We start from the raw sequence: 23,847 nt of genomic DNA, 5'->3' as shown, positions 1-23,847 counted from the left end.
AGCGTCTCAAAAGGTGACGGACAAAACTACCGACAGAGAAGAAAGAGACTAGAAAGAAGGGGCAGGAGACGGCCTCTCTCCCCGCCCCGGCCCAGGCCGGCGAGCTACAAAATCCCTGGTCTGAAAAGTGTCGTCGTCCAAAAAAACCGGGACATGGTGGTAAGAAATCCAGGTTAAAAACCCTGCCCTCTGCATGGGGCCAAGTCTCCCCACGCAGCCCCAGCCACGTGGCTCATGGCCGGGGCCCACGGAGGGTGACCAGATGTCCCGATTTTATAGGGACAGTCCTGACGTGGGGCTTTTTCTTAGATAGGCTCCTATTACCCCCCAGCCCCTGGCCCGATTTTTTACACTTGCTATCTGGTCACCCTAGGCCCACGCCTCGCCTGTGCAAAAATTACAAGGCAGCCAATTGCGAGGTGCTTAAAAAAACCCAGGGCATTTGACAAAGAAGACGCAGCGGGGCCTGGAAGGGCGCGTTCGTCTTGTCGTCTGGCAGTGGCGCTGTGGAGGCTTTTCTCTGCAGCTAGAAGGGCTAGAAACGTGTGTTTTTTAAAAAAATATTAAAGCCAAGATTCTCAGCTAATCCCCCCCGTCCCGGAGCTGGGGTTTTATAAACCACACCCCGCATGGTGAGAGCTGGGAACGCTGGCTAACACCCAGCCAGGTTGAAAAGGACCCATATTTCCTCCCCCCCCCCCCCATTTAATAAGGCTTTTTTTACTCCTGGACTTTGGGGATACTTCTCAGAAAGAATAAAACTCAATGCTCTAGCGAGGAGTCCCCCCCACCACCACCCCGCTTTGAAAGACGCACACGCCTAACGGGGAAATGACCCAATTGCACCACCCCGGCCAAAGCCCCCGCAGACCCTAATTAGGGCTTGTCACCCAAACTGTTCTTTAGACAATTGGGTTTCTGACTTGGCTGCGTCCTGCCAAAAACGTCCATGTTTTGGTTTAACGCTCCCCCCGAATGCCCCCAAAATGAACAATTTTCCAACCAAAATGAAGATATGTCCCGCCTGATCTGCTGCCGGGGAGCCCCATGGGAGTTGTAGTTTGGGTGCCTTCCGCTCCCGTTCTCCTCTATGGGCAGGGCTCCCCGGCCAGACTTCACTTCCCATGTTGCACCGTGGCCAAGCCGGAAGGCTGTGGTGCTTCATGGGAGGTGTAGTCCAAACAAGCAGCCCAATTAAGAGTGGGGCTGGGAGCTGAACGACACTGCCCATGCAGCGCTGCACTGGCATTTCAGACTTAAAATTGTTCCGTTTGCAGCCAAAATATTATAATTTAGGGTTTTTTTCACCAAAAACTTGAAATTCAGCATGGAAAAAACCCCATTTTCCAGACCCCCTGTAATTTTAATATATGCATCTTCCATGCAGCCCCCACCAGCTGCTCCTCTGACCCCTCCTGCTGGAAATTCTGGAGTGGCCCTTCCTCATCTGGCCTACATTGCCTCCTTGCCAAGCTCCAACGTGCAGCCAGTGAGCAATGCGGACCTTCAGCCACTTTACCTGAGCCATTGCCATCTGCGGGGGGGGAGATATGGGGCATCAGAGCCCCTTTACTGGAGCTCCCTTGGGAAAGCTCAGCGCCAGGCGAGGGCTCCCTGTACAAACAGCTGCTCTGTCCCACCCCAGAGGTGGCTGCATCTCAGCGCCAGAAAAAAAATCCCTGCTATTCGAAATGATGTCACGTGCCCCCACCCAAGCCAGTTGGCATCACACAGCAGGGATCGGACCCTCTGTCCCCCTTTGCAAACAGCTCCCATCAATGGCTTGACCCAGGTCTGTGGGGGCAAGGACAGATCACAGCATCCCAGTGGGGCCAGGCCCCTGGCGTTTGGGGGTTAAAGCAATTTGGGACTTTGATCTCCCCTCAGCTCCACATGGTGACTGACGAGCTCCATGGCTGGATCAGATGCCAGGTGCTGCAAGGGACAACACCCCCCTCCCACACACACACACCAGCACCACCATGGGGCGGGTCATGCCCTGCCCCATGGAATGATGACGCCCCATGGCCTGAGGGGATGTGCTGTGGGCCAGGGCCCGCCGGGTGGAACGGGATGCACGAAGAGGCGCTGGGAGAGGGGAATGGTGGAGCAGTGTGTGTGTGTGTGTTTTGTGTGTGCGCACGCGGTGTGGGTGTGTGCACGGCTGCACACGCACACACACACACACACACGTCTGCACCGGGGCGTCAGACCAGGCTGAGGAGCAGGTGGCCCCCCCATCCACGAGCGGGCGGGCGGGCGGGGTGCGGTGGGCACACACCACCGGCCTGGCTGGCTGCCGATCCCCATGCTGCGAGCGGCCCCCTGCTGCAGGCCGACGTGGGGGGCGGGGGGGGAGGGGGCGCTGTTCTTACGCCGCAGATGGGATCCGGCGGCTGGTTCTTGCACCTCTCCAGAGCCGGGGGGGGGGGGTAGGGATCGAGTCACTCCCGTCCGTTCTACCGCCCCCCCCAAATCGCCCCTCCAGGCCCAGCCGAGCAGCTGCTGCAGCTCGAGTCCCTGTGTCCGGCCGGCCAACGCCCCAACCCGTCCCCAGACCCGAGGAGAAGAGCACGAGGCAGAACGAAACAAGTTAAACGAAAACTCCATGGGGGTGGGGGGGGACTGTTGTGGCACTCCCGCCCCCCCCATCTCCCCCTTCTCCTAAACCTCACTGCCCTCCGATCCCCCCAAACCTCGCCAGCCCCTAGGGGTCACGCTCGCTTCCAAGCACCCCCTGTTCGCTGAGGGGGATGTGCCAGATCCGATGTTCACGGGGATTGTTCATGGGGGGGGGGGGTGACATCAATCAGGTGCTAAAAATTAGGGGCGGGCTTGTCCCCCCCCATATAATGGCTGCACCCATGACAGACTGGGGCGGGGGACGGCTCCTGGTTCCACGCAGACCCCACAAAAACAAAAGAGGACACTCAAAGATCTGGGTGCCGGGATGGAGCAGGACCCCCCCCTTTCCCCCCAGGCGGTGTCTCTGGGCAAAGGGGACGGTGGGGGGGGCAGCGTCCCCCCCATCCCGTCCCCCCCCCGACGCCGGCTCAGAAGCCCCGGATGTGGCAATAGGCCTCGAGGCTGGAGAAGAGGATGTAGAGGAACCAGAGGCCCAGGAAGAGGCCGGCGGTGAGGAGTTTGGCCGGCCGGGGGCCCCCCAGCTCGCCCCCGATGCCGGGCCGGCGGCGGTACAGGAGCACGCTGATGCAGACGAAGGCGAAGATGGTGAAGAGGGTGACGGAGAAGGCCAGCGTGCCCGTCTGCACCTTGAAGTCCTGGCCCTGGGCGGCCCAGTAGATGGCGGCCACCGACCAGGCCACGCCCAGCCCCAGGAACACGTTCACCGCGTTGCTGCCGGTCACGTTGCCGACGGAGGCGTCGGCGCACTGGTCCTGCAGGGCGGCCACCTTGCTGGCAAAGGTGTCTGCGGGGGGGGAGACATGGGGCATCAGCTTGCGGCCACGGAGCCGCCCAGGCGGCCCCCTGGCTGGGGACTGGCCGGTGGGGCTGGCACCTTAGACCCCCAGCATCCCTGCTAGCCCAGCCCTGCCCCCCACCCAGCCCTGCCGGTGCCCCTCACTCCCGACCCACAGCCCCTGCTAGCCCAGCCCTGGGGTCTCCCAGCCCTGCCGATGCCCCTCACTCCCGACCCGCAGCCCCTGCTAGCCCAGCCCTGCCCCCCACCCAGCCCTGCCGGTGCCCCTCACTCCCGACCCACAGCCCCTGCTAGCCCAGCCCTAGGGCCCCCCGCCCTGCCGGTGCTCCTCACTCCCGACCCGCAGCCCCTGCTAGCCCAGCCCTAGGGCCCCCGGCCCTGCCGATGCCCCTCACTCCCGACCCGCAGCCCCTGCTAGCCCAGCCCTGGGGCCCCCCAGCCCTGCCGATGCCCCTCACTCCCGACCCGCAGCCCCTGCTAGCCCAGCCCCACCCCCACCACAGCTCTGCCGGTGCCCCTCACTCCCGACTCGCAGCCCCTGCTAGCCCAGCCCTAGGGCCCCCAGCGCTGCTGGTGCCCCTCACTCCCGACCCGCAGCCCCTGCTAGCCCAGCCCTAGGGCCCCCAGCCCTGCCAGTGCCTCTCACTCCTGACGTGCAGCCCCTGCTAGCCCAGCCCTGGGCCCCCCAGCCCTGCCGGTGTCCCTCACTCCCGATCCGCAGCCCCTGCTAGCCCAGCCCTTTGGCCCCGGCCAAGCCGATGCCCCTCATTCCTGACCCACAGCCCCCTGCCAGCCCAGCCTTGGGCTCCCCCCAGCTCTGCCAGTGCTCCAACTCTTGTAAAATGTCCCATCACATCTTTAATGATCTTGGGTGGTGAAGTCTTGGCTGAAAAAGCCACTCTCCCCTAGCGTCGCTCTGGGGCATTGGGGTCAGCCCTGCCTGCCAGGGAACGGAGCCACTCCGGAGCCCCCAACCCACTCCCTGCAGCCCAGAGCCCCCTCGCGCCGCACTCCGTGGGCAAAGCGCCCCCCACAACCCCTGGCTTTTCGCCTGGCACTGCCCAGCCCCAGCCCTGTGTAGCTCGCGGGCCGTGCCAGGCTGCATACCCGGGATGGAGGTGCCCAAGGCCACGAAGACCACAGCATTGACGGAGTCCTTGAGGCCCACAGTGCAGCCGAAGTGGGAGGCCAGGTCGCCGATGAGGGCGGTGAGGAGCCCAATCACCAGGATGGAGATGCTGAAGCAGGCCCAGCCGTTCCAGTACTCGGTGGGCGGCACGCAGGCGAAGAGCACCTTCCAGAACACCGTCAGGAAGTGCATGACGTAGTCGAAGCAGGACGGGAGCTTCTCCTCCCGCCCGTCCTCCTCCTCTTCCTCGTCACCTGGCGGGGAATGGCAGCATGTCAGCCAGCGTGCCGGCCCCCAGTGCTGAAATGCGACCACTTCTGGGGTGGGGCAGGGAGCTGTTTATACAGGGATCCCTTGCTCGTCACTGAGATGCAGCCACTTCTGGGGTGGGGCGCGGGGGCTGGTTACACAGAGACCCCTCAGCTGATGCTGGATGGAGCCACCTCTGGTGTGGGGCATGTGGGCTAGTTATACAGGGATCCCTCACCCGGTGCTGAGATGCAGCCACCTCTGGGGTGGAGCACGCGGGTTGGTTAAGCCCAGGCCAGCCCCGGCACCCACCTGCGCTCACGGTGATGGCATCCAGGAACTGCTCCCTCCAGGAGTGGGTGCCAATGACCAGGGCCAGGTTGGTTTTCTTGATCAGCTTGTCCACGGTGTTCTGTCGGGGACGGGGCTCAGTCAGTTTCCAGGTACCAAATCGGGGAGGGCGGGGGGAAGGGAGAGGGGCAGGACTGGCAAGGTCCACTCAGTGTGCCCCTCCACGAGATGAGTTTGCCAGATCTCAGCTCCATTCCCAGCCTCGAGGGTGGAACGGGCCTTGGAGAGCCACCCCCCTGTCACCCCCGAGCAGTGGGTCCCTGCACTTGGGCACATTGGCAGGGGGGAGCCACACAAGTCCCGAATTCCCACTGTCGTTCCCCCCCCCCCGGCCCCGAATCACACGGCCTCTCGGGGAGTGTGTTGGAGAAAGAAAGAAAGAAAGAAAGAAAGAAAGAAAGAAAGAAAGACCGGCCACCCTGCTGTTCTCCCATAGTGTGTGGGGGGGCAGTTTTACCCCTCCTGCCCTGCCCCCGGAGGACCATAATCCCCCCCCCCCCATTTGCTGCTGCCCCCTGGGCGGGTGGGAAGACCAATACACCCTACGTCTGCTCCCTGCCGCCTCCTTGCTGGGTGCTGTCGGTCGGGCGTGACAAACGCACGGTGCTGCACCGGGGGGATGGAGCCACGTCGTGCCGGCAGCTTTGAGGCGGAGAGGCCTGGTCCCGTTTGGTGCGAGCCAGTTGAAACGAATGTCTCGGGAAGGAAGCGTGGCCTAGTAGTTAGATCACTGGGGGGGGGGTCCGGATGACCTTTCTCTGCTCTAACCACTAGCCCAGTGGTTCTCAACCGGGGGTACGTGCACCACGACTGAGAGGGGCTTCCAGGCGGTTCATCAACCCATCTGGAGACCCTCCATCCCCTCCCAGAGCTGGGGAGAGACCCCAGGAATCCTGACTCCCAGCCCACAGCCTGCGGACCGCGCTAGCCCGGCGGAGGAGCGCGGAGTCATTGCCTTAAAGTCGTACGACTCCTCAATGATGACTTCCAGCCGGCAGTTCTCCCCCAGGATCGGCTTGCCCATCTCGGCGATCCTCCAGGCTTCCTCTTCCTCTGCCGAGAGCTTCTTGTCCCCATCGACTGGACAGGAGACAACCAGTGAGCCTCCCAGAAGCCGCCTCGGTTTCCCCATCTACCTCGCGCCTCAGGGACATCGCTGGCCCCCTCCCCACAGCATCTGAGTGCCCCACACACCTGTAACGCGTTTATCCTCCCCACACCCGGGGAGGCAGGGCAGCGCTGTTGTAGTACAGATGGGGAAACTGAGGCCCAGAGAGGGACTTGCCAGGCCAGCACCCTGACCCCTACTCTGCCTTCCCTCCCTGGGAGCAACTCCCGTGAAGTGGACGGAGCCAGCACCGGTGTGAGTGGACCAGCCCCTGGTCTCGCCTGGGACGGGCTAGATGCGGAAGATGACGCAGACCATTGCCCGGGATGTCCCCTCCCACGGGCAGGGCTCTGCCCCAAGGTCCCGATCCAAAGCCAACGGAAGCCAATATCCCCACTGCGCTTGGTCGGCTTTGGATCCGACAGCCCGACGGGGAAGCTGGGGACAGACTGGAGAGAAGGCGTCAGTTTGTAACAGGGCAGGGAACCAGCCGCCAGAACAACTCACCCGGGGTGGCAGCGGGTTCTCCATCACGGGCATATGGACCCATCCATCCATCTCCATACGGACCCATCATCCATCCATTCCTATATGGACCCATCCATCCGTCCATCCCCATACGGACCCATCCATCCACCCATTCATCCCCATACAGACCCATCTATCTCTGCACCCATCCCCATACAGACCCATCCATCCACCCGTCCCCATACAGACCCATCTCTCTATCTAACCCTCCAGATGGTCCAGGAAGCCAGAAGCAGGGAGGTCGGCGCCACCAGCCAGCAGGGGGAAATCGGAGGCCCATGCAAGCAAGCGGCCAGCAGCACATGGAACAGAACCCAGGAGTCCTGGCTCCCAGCCCCCCACCCCCTACTCTAACCACGAGACCCCACTCCCCTCCCAGAGCTGGAATAGGACCCAAGAGTCCTGCTCCTAGACCTCCCCCCACACACTCTGCTCCCAGGAAATAGAACCCAGGAGTCCTGGCTCCCAGTCTCTGCTCTGATCAGAACCCAGGACTTGCCCCCTAAAGGCATACGTCACGGCTCTGAAAATTTTGTTCCAATATTATTCCTACATCAAATCCTTTTAAAGGGCAGAGCAAACACCGCTTGCAAGGTTTTGAATATTTTATGCCTCTAATACTTGGCTGCAGCCTGTTTCTTGAGCTGCCCAGGGACCGCTCCATAAACATCTGCTTTCTAATTTATTTTTCATCTAACTTAGCATGTATATAAGCTTGTGCGTGTGTATTTCGTACTTCCATGTGGAGGTTTACAGATGTGTGTGTGTGTTTACATGTGTGTGCATGAGTCCATGCGTGTGAGGGTGGACAGGCGTGTGCCAGGACTGGTATACGCGTGCTTTGTGTTGGCACGTGTGTACATATATGGCCATCTGTGGTTATGTGTCATGGCCTGCAGTCTTGGCACGTATGTATAGTCATGTGTTATGTGCTGGGAGTAGCCGCTGACCTTCATATGAGATAGCCTTAAGAAGCTATTCAGTAGGGACCCTTAAACAGTAGCGTCCACTCAGAACATGGGCAGATGTCCCTGACGAAAATGCAGACACACACAAGGCATATGTGGGCAGAGAGGACGCTGTTTTATGAAGGTTTGTGCATGCAAGTGAAAGAGAGGCTGGAAGACCAGAGACACGGAGAGAGGGAAGGAAGCAGGGTTGGTAGGATGGCCCGGAGAAAAAGCTGAGAGAGGATTTTTGGGCAATGTGCTGCCTGGAAAGGGGCTTGGAACTGCGAGCAAAGTGGCTGTCTCCTGTTATTTGATTCCCTCCTGTGTTTCAAGGGAATGGGAGTCTATATGCTTCTTGTAATTAAACAGGACTGCATCAAAGAAATACCTGCCTCTTGCCTCCATTTCTCCTCTTCCCCAGAGCCCCAAGTTTTGGTTACCCAACTGGGTCAAAGAAATGTGTGTTCTGCCTACGTCTCTGTATGTGTGTTACTGTGGGCATGCAGAGCAGTGCAGGGGTGTGTGTGTGCGTGCACACCTGCACCAGTGCTGTAGTGCAGGGAAAACCCATCCTGACGGTTTCCAGGAAGGAAATTAACATCCAGCCATGTGTGCCATTCGCCACGGGAGATATCGACAATCTGGTTCCCTCTCTAATTACAATCAGCTTGGTGTGATGTGTCCCCTCCCAGTAGCCATCTAAGGGTGATGTTGCCAAGGACACTTCAGGGGGCTGGCACCCTCCCCTGGTTGGCTGGCACCCTGTCCCGCTGGGCTGCCAGCTCTTCCTTTCCTGTTTCGGGTTTGGTGCAATTTCAAAAGAATTCAGGCCACCACTGAACCTGGCCGAACAGTGGGTTTTCCTCTGGTGACTCATCTCCCAGCACCTGGAACGACCTTTCTAACCCAGAAAGCTGGGGTTGGAGATGAAGTTTAAGTGACCCAATCAATGGTCCCAGATCCCCAGCTGGGGTGAACTGGCTTTTTTGAAAGCTGCTCTCAGGCGTTGTGACACACGAGGGGAGCCTGTCTTTCCACCTCCGCCTGCCTAATGCCACGTTTCCTGCTCTGTTATAGTCCCGTTTCCATGACAGCGACATCTTCCCTGTATATCGTCTGCTGTCCTCCTCGTTGCCATCTTCCGCCAGGTGGCATCCACACACGGGCCTGTGTAGAGACGCGGTTTTTTGACATCTGTCCAACATGCCCAAACCACTTCAGTCTTCTTCCTGGAATCACTGGCTCTCCATCAGCACCGGTTATTTTATGCCAGTTCTTTGCAAGCGTCAGGAGGGACTGCCTTAAGCTGCCCGCCGGGGGTTTCTGGCATTTGCCAAGTTTCAGAAGCAGGTAACCACATGGGGTTCCCACAGCATTGCGTGACTTTCCACAAGAACCTCAGAACTGCCCTACTGGGTCCGATCGGGGGCCGTTCTTCCAAGTACCCAGTCTCCGACGGTGGCCCATACCAGAGCTACACACTTCTCCACGACAGACACACACACACTTACTCATCCCCACAATCCACACACCCAGGCCCACAACACACACACACATCACCACAATCCTCACACTCCCATGCTCCCTCCCACACACACACGCTCTCTCTCACACACGCTCCCTCAACTGCTCTCAGTCCCAGCCTGCCTCCCGTCCCCAGCCCTGGTTTCCCTGCCTGCAAAGCTCTCTGCACTATGCAAGCAAGCTCTCCTGGGCAGCCCTCTCCCAGCCCGGCACCCGTCCACACCAGGGTGCGTTACTGCAGAGACCCACGGTCACTGGGTTTGAGCTGATGGACTCTCCCCCTTCCTTTGCTACCAAGCCCAGCCCAGCAACACTGACATCACCAGCTGCTCCCTGCAGGATGGAGTATTTTATCTGCCCGGGGGTGCTGGCCAGCGGGCAGCTAAACACACAGCCCAGGGGTGCCCCCTGTTAGCAACCGCAGGACGAGGCCAGAGCAGGGCTGGAACGTTTTTAGGGTGAGTAGGGAATTGTCCATCCAAACCTTCCTCCCTGACGGAAAACTGGCAAATTGTCCGAAGAAAAGCCCAGGAAATCACCTGTTTTTTTCTAATCCGATAATCAAATGCTTTAAAATGGAACATTTTCAGCCGAACATGGGATATTTTGCAGTTTGGGACCCACTTTTTTTGGTGTGTGTGTGGGGGGAATGTTGGCCACTTTTGGTCAAAACGTTTGCTGTTTGGGCTGAAGAGGTTTGGGGTTTGGGGGCTGAAAACGATTGGGGGGTTTTGACGACCAATCAACGTTTTCTGCTGAAAATGGCCCCTGGCTGCCGTCAGAGGTGAGACAACGGGCCGGGGGGGCTCCTATGTTCCAGCAGGCTGGATAGGGCGGTACCCACCTCTCCTCCACCTGGGTACATCTGCACTGCAGAGTGAGCCTCCCCAGGGCTTAGCTGATGTGCATGCCGACTCACGCTTATCACGCCCACCTGCAAGGGTCTGCAACTGCACATGCCCACACCCGGGTAGCCACGTCCACGCCGGCACTGCCATGACCTGGGTTTGGTGCTAGGATTCGGGGGGGGGGGATATCCCAGGGTTCTGAGGGCCTGGAGCTGCTCTGGGAATTGCTTTGCAGTGTATCATGGGAGAACTTTTCTGTCCTCCCCAGACCCCTTTACTGAAGTGTTCTTGGCCCGCGCTACACGTAGCTGGCTTCTGGCTGTGCACAGACCTCACTTCTGTCTGTGCCAGCTGGTGCCAAGCCATGGAGGACATGCGGTAAGCCTCACAACACATGGTAAGCCATGGGGAACACGTGAAGTTATGGAGAACAGGTGATAAGCCATGGAGAACATGCGGTAAGCCTCACAACACATGGTAAGCCATGGGGAACACGTGAAGTTATGGAGAACAGGTGATAAGCCATGGAGGACATGCGGTAAGCCTCACAACACATGGTAAGCCATGGGGAACACATGTGAAGTTATGGAGAACAGGTGATAAGCCATGGAGGACATGCGGTAAGCCTCACAACACATGGTAAGCCATGGGGAACACATGTGAAGTTATGGAGAACAGGTGATAAGCCATGGAGGACATGTGGTGAGCCTGGAAACATGTGTTAAGCCATGGAGGACACATATGAAAGCTGCATTATAGACATTCCCACCCCAACTTGTTTCTACAAGGCCTGAATATACAGGTAATTAACCAGTGGGAAAACGTATCCAGGGGCGTGGTGGACTCTCCATCACTGGCCATTTTGAAATCAAGATTGAAAGTTTCTTAAAAAGGTTCTGCTCTAGTCCAAACCACAACTAATTCGGGGAAGGTCCCTGGCCTGCCTTAGAGAGGAGATCAGACTAGAAGTCAGAACACCCTTCACAAATTCAAGAATTGGTCAGAAATCAACAAGAGGAAATTCAATAAGGACAAGTGCAAAGTCCTTCACTTAGGGGGGAAAAATCAAATGCAGAACCACAAAATGGGGAAGGATTGGCTGGGGGGGTCGTACGGCTGAGCAGGAGAGGGGGAGTCAGAGTTGATCACAAATTGAATATAGTCAACAATGCAATGCAGTTGTGAAAAAGGCGCGTGTCGTTCTGAGGTGTGTGAACAGGAGTGTCGTATGTGAGACCCGGGAGGCAACTGTCCCGCTCTGCTCGGCGCTGGGGAGGCCTCAGACGAGCCCTGTCCCCCCGCATGGGGCTGTCCCGTGCCCTGACCCTCCTGCCCCCTGCGCATGAGGCTGACCTGAGTCACTGGCCCGAGCCCTGCATCCTCCAGGTGCAGGGCTCTCATCCGAGCCCAGCCTGCTCCCTCTGGGGGGCTGGTGTTGTCGCTCACCGCCCTGCACGTTCCTCTGCGCTAGGGGTGCCCACCCCACGGTTTTGTGCAAGTGGGCGTTTGTCCCATTGGCTCTTGCCAACTAAATGCCCACTTTTGCCAAAAAGTAAGTCAGGATGGCCAGGACAGGGCTTAAAAAGGGAACTGGCTTGGCGCAAACAGGGCGTCTGGTCAACCTTGTGGATACTGGGTGCCATTCTGGGGACTGCAGTTTAAGAGAGAGACGGGGGCAAATTGGAGAGAGCCCAGAGGAGAACGACAAAAATGAGAAAAGCTTTAGAAAGCCTGGTCACGGGAGGTTTTGAAGAACAGGTTGGACAGACCTGTCAGGGACAGTCTAGATTGGCTTGGTCCTGTCTCAGTCTAGGGGGCTGGATTTAATGACCAGTCAAGGTCCCTTCCCGCCTGACATCTCTATGAGTCTATGGTCAGAATGATCCCGTCAGGCCTGGGAGTCCGTGACGCTACTCATCTCTTCGTTACGTATTTCCCTTCCTAAGCTGCTGTACGTGGAACTGTAACAGAAAGCGTGAGCATGGACCCGCAGGCCTCTCCAGCACTTCCCGCTCCCTGGGAAACGGCGTGAGTTCTGCTCTTCCGATGGGCGGCCGACAAGGCTTGGGAGTCCCATGCTCCTGGCCCCCTGGAGACACCCGCCCTGGGGCGGGCTGGGGGACAGATGGGGGGGAGGGCAGAATGGAGGAGAGGACGAGGTGAGGAGAAAGGGTCTTACCTTGAGTTAGCAAGAGAGCTGCAGAGAGAGAGAGGGAGAAAGAACATGTGATGAGCCCGACCAGCAGATCAGAGCCACGCAGAGGGGAACCAGAGGGAAGATCCCAGCTGAAGGCAGGAAGCCGGGCTCAGAAGTGGGGTGAGTGGGGCAATCGCCCATAAGCTGGGCTTTTCCCAGCTGGGCTCCTGCCCGCAAGGAACCAGGCTGAGACCTGGCAAACTTGTTTTGCTGAACGGGCAGCGGGTTGTAATACGAGTTAGTCACAACTGGCACAGCAACCAGAGATGCATCCCCATCCACTGTGCCTCTGATCTCTCCAGTCCCATTAACAGGAAGGTTTCTCTAGCTCTGTCCTCTCTCCTATGCTGGGGCCGGAGAAGCTGGATCTGATAAACTGGATTCATAATGCACACACATCAGAATCCATGGGCTAAGCCTCCGGCCGGGCGGCATGCAAGCGAGGGTTGTTCTCCAAGCAGAATTTCTCACGTTGCTCCTTAAAGAAATCTGACACGTTTGACGTCTCCCGCTGTGCCCCGCAGCCCGGCTCAGCCTGCCCTGCACAATGTCCTGAAATCATCATCACCGCCACCCACAACTGGCAGCAGGACCCAGGAGTCCTGACTCACGCTCGCCCCGATCTAACCACTAGGCTCCCCTCCCCTCCCAAGAGCCAGGAATACACAGAACCCAGGAGTCCTGACTCCCGGCCCCGACTCCCACCCTGTTCTACCCACTAGGCCCCACTCCCCTCTCATAGCCTGGGACAGAACCCAGGAGTCCTGGCTTCCCCTCCACTCCCCCCACCCCATGCCATTACCATGAGATCTCACTCTCCTCACAGAGCCAGGGATATAACCCAGTAGTCCTGGCTCCCAGCCCCCCTGCTCTAACCACTTGACACCACTCCCCCCTCCCCCAAGAGCTTTGGATAGAACCCAGGAGTCCTGGTTCCCAGTCCTGCCTTCTAACCAATAGACCCCACTCCCCTCCCTACACCAAAACTGGAACCCAGGAGTCCTGACTGCGATGGCCCCCACACTGGGACATGTCCCCTCTCTTCACACAGGGACAGGGAGCCGGTGGCAAACTGACCCACCCGGCTCTAGACCAGGAACACGTCAGGTGGGCGGAGAAGCAGGGCTCCCCAACTCCAGCGTGGCGATGGAAGCAGGTACCCCCCCTTACCCGAGATGCCCCGTTTCAGCCAGCGTGGCTGCCCCAGCTCGATGAAGAAGTTGTCCTTCTTCTCATACTCCTCATCGTCCACAATCTTCACCTGCAGGCTTTTCCTGGAGAATGGGAAAGCAGTGTCAGCAGAACAGGAATCCTGGGCAGCAGGCAGGGGAGAGACGGGGGGGAGGGAATTGCCGCCTCTCCAGGGCCCCCGGAGCCCAGTGGGCGAGTTTGCTTTATTATATTGACTGCTACCGGAGCCCAGTGGGCTGGCTTGCCTTTATTACATTGACTGCTTTGCATTCTATTCAGCAGTAATGCAAGAAACCGACAGGCCTGTATCCCGTCAGATCTTAGCTTCAGCGAGTTAGCATAAGGCTGGAGGCCTATGAACTTTGCACAGAGAAATGGCCTAATGGGAAAACCCCAAGTATTTGGGAGCTGAAAATAGAGTTTAAGGGGAAGTTCTGATCACCGGTAAATAATTCAACCACAGAAGTGTCCTGGCAACAAACTGACGTACGTAATAGGTACGTGAGATACATTTAAGGCTCACCTGCTTGCTTGCCTATATATATATATATATATATATATTGCTCTTATAAGTTTCTTATTTTCTTATAGGTTTATTTGTTTGATTATAACAGGGTTATATTAGGGTATATTTTGGCTGTAACACAAGGGACCTGCAGGCCACATTCTGTATGGTCCAAGTACGGCTGTGACCTTTCACACAGAGGAGGCGTTAAAGCAGGTTGGCAGAGGGGCTTTCCTACGTTCAGACCCTTTCAGCTTCTCAGGTGCCCCACAACTTGGAACTTGGAAAGAAGCGAAAGACAGAAAGACAGGACAGAAAGACAGAAATAGACAGTCAGGACAGAAATAGCCAACGTGATACCTAGCCACAGAAGGGCCGTGGTAATGAACGGACGTGTGTGATAGTAAGTTGAGATCGCTGACATACCAACCTATCGGAAAAAGACAGCCCAACGTTCGTGAGGTGAGGAAATACAAATCAGGGAAAGGGGGAAACTCCCCTACTGAATATGCATCGAACATAACGGTGTCCGCGTAACGTGGCACCCCAGCCCAGGGGCGGTAGGAGAGAGAGCTGCCGTCCTGGGGAGCCGCCAGGGTGACGGGCACTGGTGAGGATGAGGAAGGTGATGGCGATGAGGAAGACGATGGCTGACATTTCGGGCTGTTCTAGAGGAGATGGGGTGAGGAGATGGAAGTGCAGACGGCCGTTCTGTCCCATCTCGATCGGCCTTACCGCGATGGGGGGATTGAACTGTGCTGTATGTATGAATACACGACATTTGTTATTATAAAAGAGTTCCCATCGTGGGAGCGGTGCACCTGTGCACGTCGGGGTTCCCAACGGTAGAGTAATTTAAATAACACTGGGCCTGATCTCGGGACAAGAACCTGCCAACCCCCCAGGTGATAGTGGGGATTCTTCAGTCATCAATATAACGAACACAGAATCTAAGCTCAGGTTACACCAAGCCGTCTTGGTTGCTACTGGCCTGGGCTTTGCTCAGTGCTGCTCAGGATTGGCCCAGACTAAGGACTGGGTCGAGGGTGAGATACTTCAGTGGAGCAAGAGGGTTATTGTTATTTAATCAAACTGTGGGTCAGGGCCCCAGAGTCAGTCACGACCCCATTTTAATGGGTCGCCAGGGCTGGCGTTAGACTTGCTGGAGCCCGGGACTGAAGCCAGTTCCTGACCCCCACCACCGGGGGGTGAAGGCGATGCTTGAGGAACTGCTGCCCAGACCCCGGCCGAGATCAGGGCCCCGTCGTGCTGGGCGCTGCCCAGACCCCGGCCGAGATCAGGGCCCCGTCGTGCTGGGCGCTGCCCAGACCCCGGCCGAGATCAGGGCCCCGTTGTGCCGGGCGCTGCCCAGACCCCAACCAAGATCAGGGCCCTGTCGTGCCTGGAACTTCTGATCTTTCTTGAGATATTTGCTGTCTCTTCCTTCCTTCACAGCGCCCCACTCCCTTTGTTCCCGGGACGAGCCTGTGAACGGTTTGCCAGAGCGGTACTTTAATATTTCACAGGCCCAAGATCTCGTTCGGGAAGCGTCTCACTGCGGGAGGCAAACAAACATCCAGGCTAGCAGTTAGCTCCTCGTGATCCTGTGCACCAAACCCTGCCCGATGGGATGTGCAATATGCAGGCGCACACCTGGCTGGGTCGGAGAATGGGATTATACATCGGAGGTTTCGGAGGCTGGCCAGCGAGGGGAAGTGTGCTCAGCGTGTGTGCTGATGCACAGGCAGGAGCGGGGATCCCCAGCCCATCTCCCCCCACCTTCAGCGCGCCCAGGTCGGCACGGGAGAGATCATAGAATCATAGAATATCAGGGTTGGAAGGGACCTCAGGAGGTCATCTAGTCCAACCCCCTGCTCAAAGCAGGACCAACCCCAATTTTTGCCCCAGATCCCTAAATGGCCCCCTCAAGGATTGAACTCACAACCCTGGGTTTAGCAGGCCAAGGATCAAACCACTGAGCTATCCCTCCCCCGCAGCCCAAATCCACAAGGGGGCTGGGACGCTGCAATGCTGAGCATTGCAATGCCGGGCTCCGAGGGGCCGAGCCCCCCAGTGGAATCCACAAAGCCGGCGCTGGGCACGCGGGATCTCCAGACAGCGAATGGGACGGGGGCAGGAGACAGGACCCCAGGAGCCTGACCCAGAAAAGCCGCCCCGCTTGGCGGGGAGCTACCGAAGCTAGCCAATAGCAGATGCCGAGGGGAGGGGTTTGTCCTACGCCCCACCCCCCGTGGGGAGTTCAGGACCATGCTACTGTCCTGGGGAGGGGGGCAGGTGTGCACCACCGCCACCTACTGCGTGGAATCAGAACTTCTCAGCCGCGTGTCAGGCCCCTACGCCACCAGGGCGATTCTCCTTTAGCTCAAGGCCCGGGGTCTGCTGGAGCAGGAAGGACGGGAGTTCGGCCTTCTACTCCCCTCTTGAAAGCCACAAGAGCGAGCTCGGCCGAGGGATTCCCCAGGGCGCATTGGGGCTGGGGTGGTACCAGTCTCCCAAAGCACTGAACATTGCTTGCCCAGTATGGTTCCCGAGCAAGCAGAAGCAGGAGTGGCCATGGGAACGGCTAGCGTCTCCCCCCACCCCCACCCCGGTCTGGTGCAAAGAGGGTACCTTAGCGGCTATGGGTCTGAGGGTCTGGGCACCCCTTCCCCACACACGCTCCCCTCCCTCGTGCTCGGTGAGCTACACAACAGGGGGTGTTGCAATGAATCAGCCCCTGATCTCGGGGGATGCCGCACCGGGGGCCCTCCTGGGGTGAGCACTGCCAGGTGCCTCGTCTGGTGTCACTCACCTCCCGCCCCGCCCGGGAAGCCAGTCTGATTAAGGGAAGGCTCATCTGCAGGCAGAACCATCTCCAGGCAAACTGGAGGAAGGAGATAATTTCCCGATGAATAATTTAATCTGCGGCTCTGAGATGAGAGTTTTCGGTTTATGTTTTTTCCACCCCAGAAGCCAAAGGTGGTGGGGGAGACTCTCCCTTTGCAAACCTCTTTCTTGGCCTTCTCAGAACTCTGTAAGCTCAGCGAGGCAACCCGGGGGGCAATCAGCTGCGGGGATTGGTGCTAAGCGGGGCAGGGGGGGGAGGCGGGCGCTCTTCCTGGGAGAAAGGGAAGGAGAAAGACACTAAATAAAGGAGAGAAGAAAACAGACCTTTCAACCCTCTGGGTTCCTCTGCGATAGCGGATTCTGATCCCCACCCCTCAAGCCTCTGCAACTGGCTCTCTATCACACTCAGACCCCTCCATGCGACTCTGGGTGGGAATGAGCCCCTGACAATTTCCCCCGACCTATGCAGAGGGCCTCTGGTGTGAGGGCTCTGCTCCTGGCGTAGGGGGCAGAACAGGGTCGTGGCCAGTGCATACTGCACTCTGGCTATTCTCATGCCCATGTGGGGGAATGGAGTATGTGCTAGAGCAGCCTTGGGGCTGCTCTAATTTACACTGCGGGGGGGGGGGGTGAGGCAGGGTGCTGCACAACCACAGAATGGTATCAGAGCAACGGAGGCTTTACGCTCCCACCCACCCTGTCTCTGCCCCAAGCACAGGAACAGAGAATCAGGTCCTCTATTGCTATATTGTCGCTGTCATCCATTCTTTAAAGCAAGACCCCTTGCAGCTCCCCCTCCACACATGTATCCCTGTTGAACCAACCTCTGTGCTCCCGGAAGCACCATATCCCTGGCACCGCACTGGGGCATTGGGAGGGGAGAGCGACCCCTGGTGAGCCCCTACCCCCTGCAGCCCAGCGCCCCTAGAACCAACAGCAATGGGAGTTGTGCCCCAGGACACAAAGACAACTCAGTGGCTTTCCTCCCTGCTTCAGGGCTAAGGTGCAAGAGCCGTGACAGCCTCATTGTTAAGGCACTGGGCATGGACTCAAGAGATCTAGGTTCAGTTCTCACCTGTGCGATCTTGCACAACTTGCTTCATGCCTCGGTTTCCTCATCTGTAAAATGGGAAGAATGATCCTTCCTATTTAGACTGGAAGCTTTGCAGGGCAGGGACTGGTTCTCAGTCTGTCTGTGCAGTGCCTGGCACAATGTGGGCCCTGATCTCAGTCGGGGTCTGTGCAGCGCCCGGCACAACGGAGCCCTGATCCCATTTGGGTTTGTCTACGTGAGCAAATTGACCAGAATGGCTATTTTGCAATATCTCCCCACTCGGACTCCCTATTCAGACACAAAACAGAGTAATGAATCTGGAAGAAAATCACTTTTATTCCTGCAGAGAATGTCCATGTGGGGGGGTTATTCCCGAAGAGGTAGATTACCCTGGAATAGCCACACTAGTCCTTTCCCCGACTCCATCAAGCCTCTAGTGACTGGATCTAGCTAGGGCAGCAAACTACAGATGTTGTGCAGTTCAGGAGAGCACTCCTTTCCTCCTGCATCCACTCTAACTCCCTGTTCATCCCAGCCTCTCTCACAGCCATCCCTCTCCCATCCTATATCCCTCCCCTCCGCCCCCTCCCCCACAACCCCTCTGACTCATTTTCAGGTCTATGTTCTCTCTGCAGCTCGACAGAGTAGCTGCTTTTCGCGGTAATTATTCATTGCATCCCACCCACTGTTTGTTATTAAAAAAAAATAAATCGGGAACATCTTCATATTCCTGAGTCATGAGAAACTGCCTCTTCTCCCAAGTGCACATCATTCAAGCAGCAAAGCGCCAAGGATTAGAGGCTGTGTGGTCTAGTAGGAAGGCCAATGGGCTCGGGGGTCAGGACCCCTGGGTTTGATCCCTAATCTGTGACTTTCCCCACTCTGTGCCTCAGTTTCCCCAGCTTTGGACTAGTTAGACCGTGAGCTCAGAGCACCAATCTACCCTTGGCCAGTGTCCCATCTCCAGCCTTCCTGGAAAGGCTTAAAAGTAAAACAGAATACACTGGGAACATTTTCTTTCCTTCCTGACCCCGGCCAGAGACCGGCCGCAGCCCTGAAGCATGAGATTTTGGGAACATAAAACATGGAGTGGAAGGGACGCCCATGTGCCGATTTCACACCTGAGAACGCCCCAACTCATTCCAACAGTGGCAGAAGCTTGCAGCTCCGGCAGCCTGGATCTCAGCACTCCAGCTGCATCCCTTCGGGAGCGAGAACCCCTTCCCACTCCTTCCCCGCATGATGCCTTTGTGTGTTTGGATGTGGATCCATGAAGCCACTGGAGAGGGAGAGCGCCGATATTTCTCTCTGGTTGTACACCCACGCTGCTGCAGCAGCCTTCACCACCCTGGCATCATAAACTCAAGCGGGGAGGCAAAAATAATCCAGTTTCCCACACGTAACATTTAAAGAGGCTCCCGAGGAAGCAACCTGGGGGTGCTAGAGGAAAGAGCTAGGCCCAAGCTAGGGTGAACCTCATGGGGATTCTCTATGGAGCCTGCTGGGCTCTAGACAGACCCCGGGGTTCTCTCTAGCTCCTAGATGGCACCACATGGGGGGCTGGGGCTGCATGGGGCGGGGCTCAAGTCATCTCTGCCCCCAGGGGCCCGAGGGGGGGGGCAGAGAACAGCCAGAGCACAGTGCACCCCAGCCATGCCCCCAATGCACCCTCTAGCCAGGGATTGTGAGCCGGTTGGGTGCAGGGCCCCTTGAGCAGCTCCACACTGGCCTGGGAGGCCCCCTGCAGGGGGCGGGGGCAGGATTTTTGGGGTCCGTTTCCATTCACCGTAAGATCCCATTTCGCTATGGGGACATGACAGAGAGCCGGGCTCAGTGTGGGGCTTTGAGGGTAGAGGGGCCCCCGCCGAGGGGCCTGGTTCGCCACTGGGCCCTGGCCTCCCTGCGATGCTCAGGATGCAGCCGGCCAGCAGCGACTCCGGGCTTGATTCCCCAGCAAAAGAGCTGCCACGTTTGGGTTGGCTCTCATGACGGGCCCCCGGGGGCCGCTGCTGGGTTCCCACAGGTGCCAGGCCCAGCCACACACACCCCAGAGCACAAGGAGCGCCCCTCGAGAGCTCCCAGCCGATTGAAACACGGCTCCCACTGTGGGGCTCAAGTCTGAAAAGCCCTGTAACAACTCCCCTGCTCCCGTTCAGCCTTTGTGTTCGCCAAGGCCATTTCAGTGGCAAACCACTGGATCATCCTGGCTCTCTTAAAACCCCTTAGTGGCAAGCGGCCAGTGTTGCCAGTCCATGTGATTTCATCGCGAGTCTTGTAGCGGTCGGTGTCTGGAGTTTTCACAAGAATCTCAGATTTTTTCTTTTTTAAGAAGTTTCCAGCCTTCTGGGTTGTGGGGAAAAGCTGGAAAAATATCAGCCCGGCAGACTCAGCAACGAGAAAGCCAAGAAAAAGAACCCTGGGTGCATTCTGCTTTTAAAAAATAATCTCATGACTTTTAAGCCGGTCTCACGATTTCGGGGGCCAGACTCATGATGCCGTGACTCCAAACGCTAAGGCAGCTCATGAGCTTGTAAATTACCTCCCTTTGGCCAGGGGCCAGCTTGCATGCTGGCTGCTACCCCATCCGTGATTTTTCTTCTCACTTAATTATCTCATTTCCTCCTCTCTGGCTTCCCCTCTCCCCCCGATTCGTTAGGTCACTGAAATCCGACAGAACGCTCATCAGCTCTGTCTGGAGACGGGTCCAGCCACTGAGGAGTTTGCCATTTATTAGGTGGATTACAGCAGTCCTGAAAGGACCAAGCAGAGGATCGGGGCCCTATTGCGCCAGGCGTTGCATATACACAGTGCGAGACAGTCCCCGGTCTCAAGAGAAAGCAGACAAAGCAAGGCGTATTACCCCATTGCACAGATGGGGAAACTGAGGCTGTGAGAGATGCAGTATTTTGCTTGTATCAGTGGCAGAGCAAGAACTGAATTCAGGTCCCCATCTAGTGCTTTAACCACCATGCTCTGGGCCTGGGCTTTGGAACAACGACCGCTGCAGCTGGCTCTAGAGACTCCATCCCCGCGCTTACCCTGAGGACGCGGCAGGACGTAGGGGGCTGGCCACTGAAGAGACACAACAGACGCTGAGCCAGACCCTCCCCAGCTGTCAATTGGTGTAACCCCTTCGACTCCAAAGGAGCGACACCGATTGGCACCGGCTGGAGATCCGGCCCCATTCATTGCCACCAACGGAGCTGCACCGATTCCCAGTGTTCGGCTCAGGATTGGCCCCTCTGAGCTCGCTGTTCTCTAGTCTCCAGCTGACGTACTGCTTGACTCCAATCTGTCCGGCGCCGCTCGATCTTCCGGACGCTTTCCCCGCAGGTCCTCAGGGGCTGGCATACTCCCTCTTGCCAGGACCGTCAGACCCTTCGTCTGATGCTAACGCAGCTCCCGCGCTTGGCTCTTAGAGGGGAGACAGATTGTTCCCAGCTCCCACTCCCCAGAGATGCGCCTGGCCCCCTTCCCTGTCTGTCTCACCCCTGATGCTACCCAAAGACGTCCCTCTCTGCCTCTCCCTGCATGCAGGCGGCTCAGAAAGGGCTTTTCCTTCTCTTCTCTTCCTCCCGCTCTTCCCAGTTCATCCAGTCCAATCCCCATTATTATTAGTAATAGGTGTATTACCATTCTGTCTAGTGGCCCCATTGTGCTGGGCGCTGCCCAGACCCCGAACGAGATCAGGGCCCCGTCCTGCTGGGCGCTGCTCAGACCCCGGCCGAGATCAGGGCCCTGTCGTGCCGGGCGCTGCCCAGACCCCAGCCGAGATCAGGGCCCCGTCGTGTTGGGCGCTGCACAGACCCCGAACGAGATCAGGGCCCCGTCACACCGGGCGCTGCCCAGACCCCGGCCGAGATCAGGGCCCCATCCTGCTGGGCGCTGCACAGACCCCGACCGAGATCAGGGCCCCGTCACACCGGGCGCTGCCCAGACCCCGGCTGAGATCAGGGCCCCATCCTGCTGGGCGCTGCACAGACCCCGGCCGAGATCAGGGCCCCGTCCTGCTGGGCGCTGCACAGACCCCGGCCGAGATCAGAGCCCTGTCGTGCCGGGCGCTGCCCAGACCCCAGCCGAGATCAGGGCCCCGTCGTGCTGGGCGCTGCACAGACCCCGGCCGAGATCAGGACCCCCTTGTGCCAGGCGCTGCCCAGACCCCAGCTGAACGACAGTCCCTGCTGTGAAGAGCTCACAGTGTAAACAGACAAGACAGACAAAAGGTAGGAGGCGAAACAGAGGGGAAGTGACTTAACCAAGGTCACCCAGGAAGTTGGAGCCAGGAAAAGAACCCAGATCTCTTGACTAGTCCCCACTGCCCACCTACCCCAGAGCACACTGCAGGCCTGATCCCGCCAGGTGACGAGCATCTTCATGAGCTGGGCACGTGTGTTTGTGTGAGCTGTACCCCTGCCCTCTACAGGATGGAATCAGAATTGCTCTAATGTGTGTCACAAGCCCTATACTGCTCATGGGGGTTTCTCCTTGCGCTTAAGGAGCCGAGGGCTCTTGGAGCAGGTGGATCTAAGTTGTGATGCTGCTCTGAAGTTCCACCGGGCTTTGTCAGCCCCTGGGTGCTTCACTCACTCACTGCCTTTGCATTCCCCCGTCCCTTACAGATTTGGCCTCTTCGACGCAGGAGCCGTCCAGCTCTGCTCCAACTGAGGGGAAATCCAGGTGCCTTTAAACTGGAGTCTTTCCCCATCAGCAGGGAAGGATCGCCATGGCAACCCGCATCTCTCCTCGCTGACATTAAGCCCAAAGGAATCAATTACTGAAGCCGATCAGGGGAGTGGGATGGGGGGGGGGCCCATCAATTGAGGCTGTGGGAGGAGGGGAGAGGAGAAGAGAGAGGAGCGTGCTGGGGGTAGGGGGTGCTAGAACTGAAATCTGAAGGGGTGTGGAGAGACAGATGGACAGACAGATGGGCCATAGGTGAATGATTCATCTGTCCAACCCCCATCCCTGAGGCTAGGTGCTGGGGGAAGGAGGTGCTGGTGTCCTCCACCCCACCGTGCTCTTCTGAATCCCCTGCCCTCAGCGTCTCACCCCACGTGACTTTGCAGCCAGGCCAGCTGGAGCTTCCAAGTGTCCCCGCTTTCAGCACAAGCCAGCGCCACTCCCAGGCCCCTCGCCGGGCAGCAGGATCAAGGCAGGGGCATTGGACCAAATGGGCTTTTAATAAAGTGGGGCCTGTCAGGGGCGTAGCCACTCAGCACCCCAGGCCTGCCCAGATCTGAGCAGGGGTGTGTCGTGTTGCTACACTGAAAACTCTGCGCCCGCCCTTCGGAGAGCTACTGCCTGGCGGCTCTGCCGGGCCACGCGGGTGCCCAGCTCGGCAGGTGAAGCCCTGGGCCTGGGGGCTCCAGGGCCAGGGAGAGGGTGCGGCGTCGGGGGAGACGCTGAGCTAGCAAGCGCTCGGGGGCAGCTCGTTGCCCGGCGGCACCCCCTGCATGGCTCATCCCCTGCAGCGGCGAGGCCGGTCTCTCTGCAGCGCTCCCAGGAGAGGATGCACTGAGCGGGGCGACACGGGGCAGAGTCCGGGCCAAGCTGCGCGCGCAGGCAGGCCCCTGTTCGTGCCCCCCGCGGCGCGGCCGGCAGGAGACGCAAGCCCCCAGCTGAAGGGCAGCAGCCCAGACCCCGCAACGAGGCCACGGCTCCCTGTCTTCCCCTGCAGCCAGTCAGGGTGCAGCCCAGGGGATCAGCGCTCCCCACCCCGGCCAGGCTGCACTGCACGGTCCATCAGTGCCCATGCACCCAAAAGTCAGCCCCCACCCAAATTTCCACTCCTAGCTACGCCACTGGGGGCTGTGGCCCCCACCTCTTTCGGAAAGACCCATCTGGCTCCACCCTCATTGGAAGGCGGGGCTACATAGCTCCACCCCCTTTTTGGGAGGAGTCATACAACTCCACCCTCTAAGTGT

General features: G+C 58.4%; 1 protein-coding gene across 1 annotated transcript in view; it reads right to left on the bottom strand.

Annotated features, from left to right (window-relative positions):
- Positions 1 to 3,052: 3,052 nt before the first annotated feature.
- SLC8A2 (solute carrier family 8 member A2) overlaps positions 3,053 to 23,847 on the bottom strand; it is a 74,089-nt gene continuing 53,294 nt past the window's right edge. The window contains exons 3-8 of the mRNA XM_074937234.1: positions 13,497 to 13,600; positions 12,309 to 12,326; positions 6,127 to 6,251; positions 5,133 to 5,232; positions 4,550 to 4,825; positions 3,053 to 3,430 (exon numbers count right to left, since the gene is read on the bottom strand). Of these exons, the coding sequence (XP_074793335.1) occupies positions 3,054 to 3,430; positions 4,550 to 4,825; positions 5,133 to 5,232; positions 6,127 to 6,251; positions 12,309 to 12,326; positions 13,497 to 13,600 (1,000 nt within the window). The 3' untranslated portion in view covers position 3,053. The remainder of the gene's footprint in view (positions 3,431 to 4,549; positions 4,826 to 5,132; positions 5,233 to 6,126; positions 6,252 to 12,308; positions 12,327 to 13,496; positions 13,601 to 23,847) is intronic.

The sequence above is a fragment of the Natator depressus genome, chromosome 23, assembly GCF_965152275.1.
Source record: "Natator depressus isolate rNatDep1 chromosome 23, rNatDep2.hap1, whole genome shotgun sequence".
Taxonomy (NCBI): domain Eukaryota; kingdom Metazoa; phylum Chordata; order Testudines; family Cheloniidae; genus Natator; species Natator depressus.
This window is presented reverse-complemented; position numbering and strand designations above follow the sequence as displayed.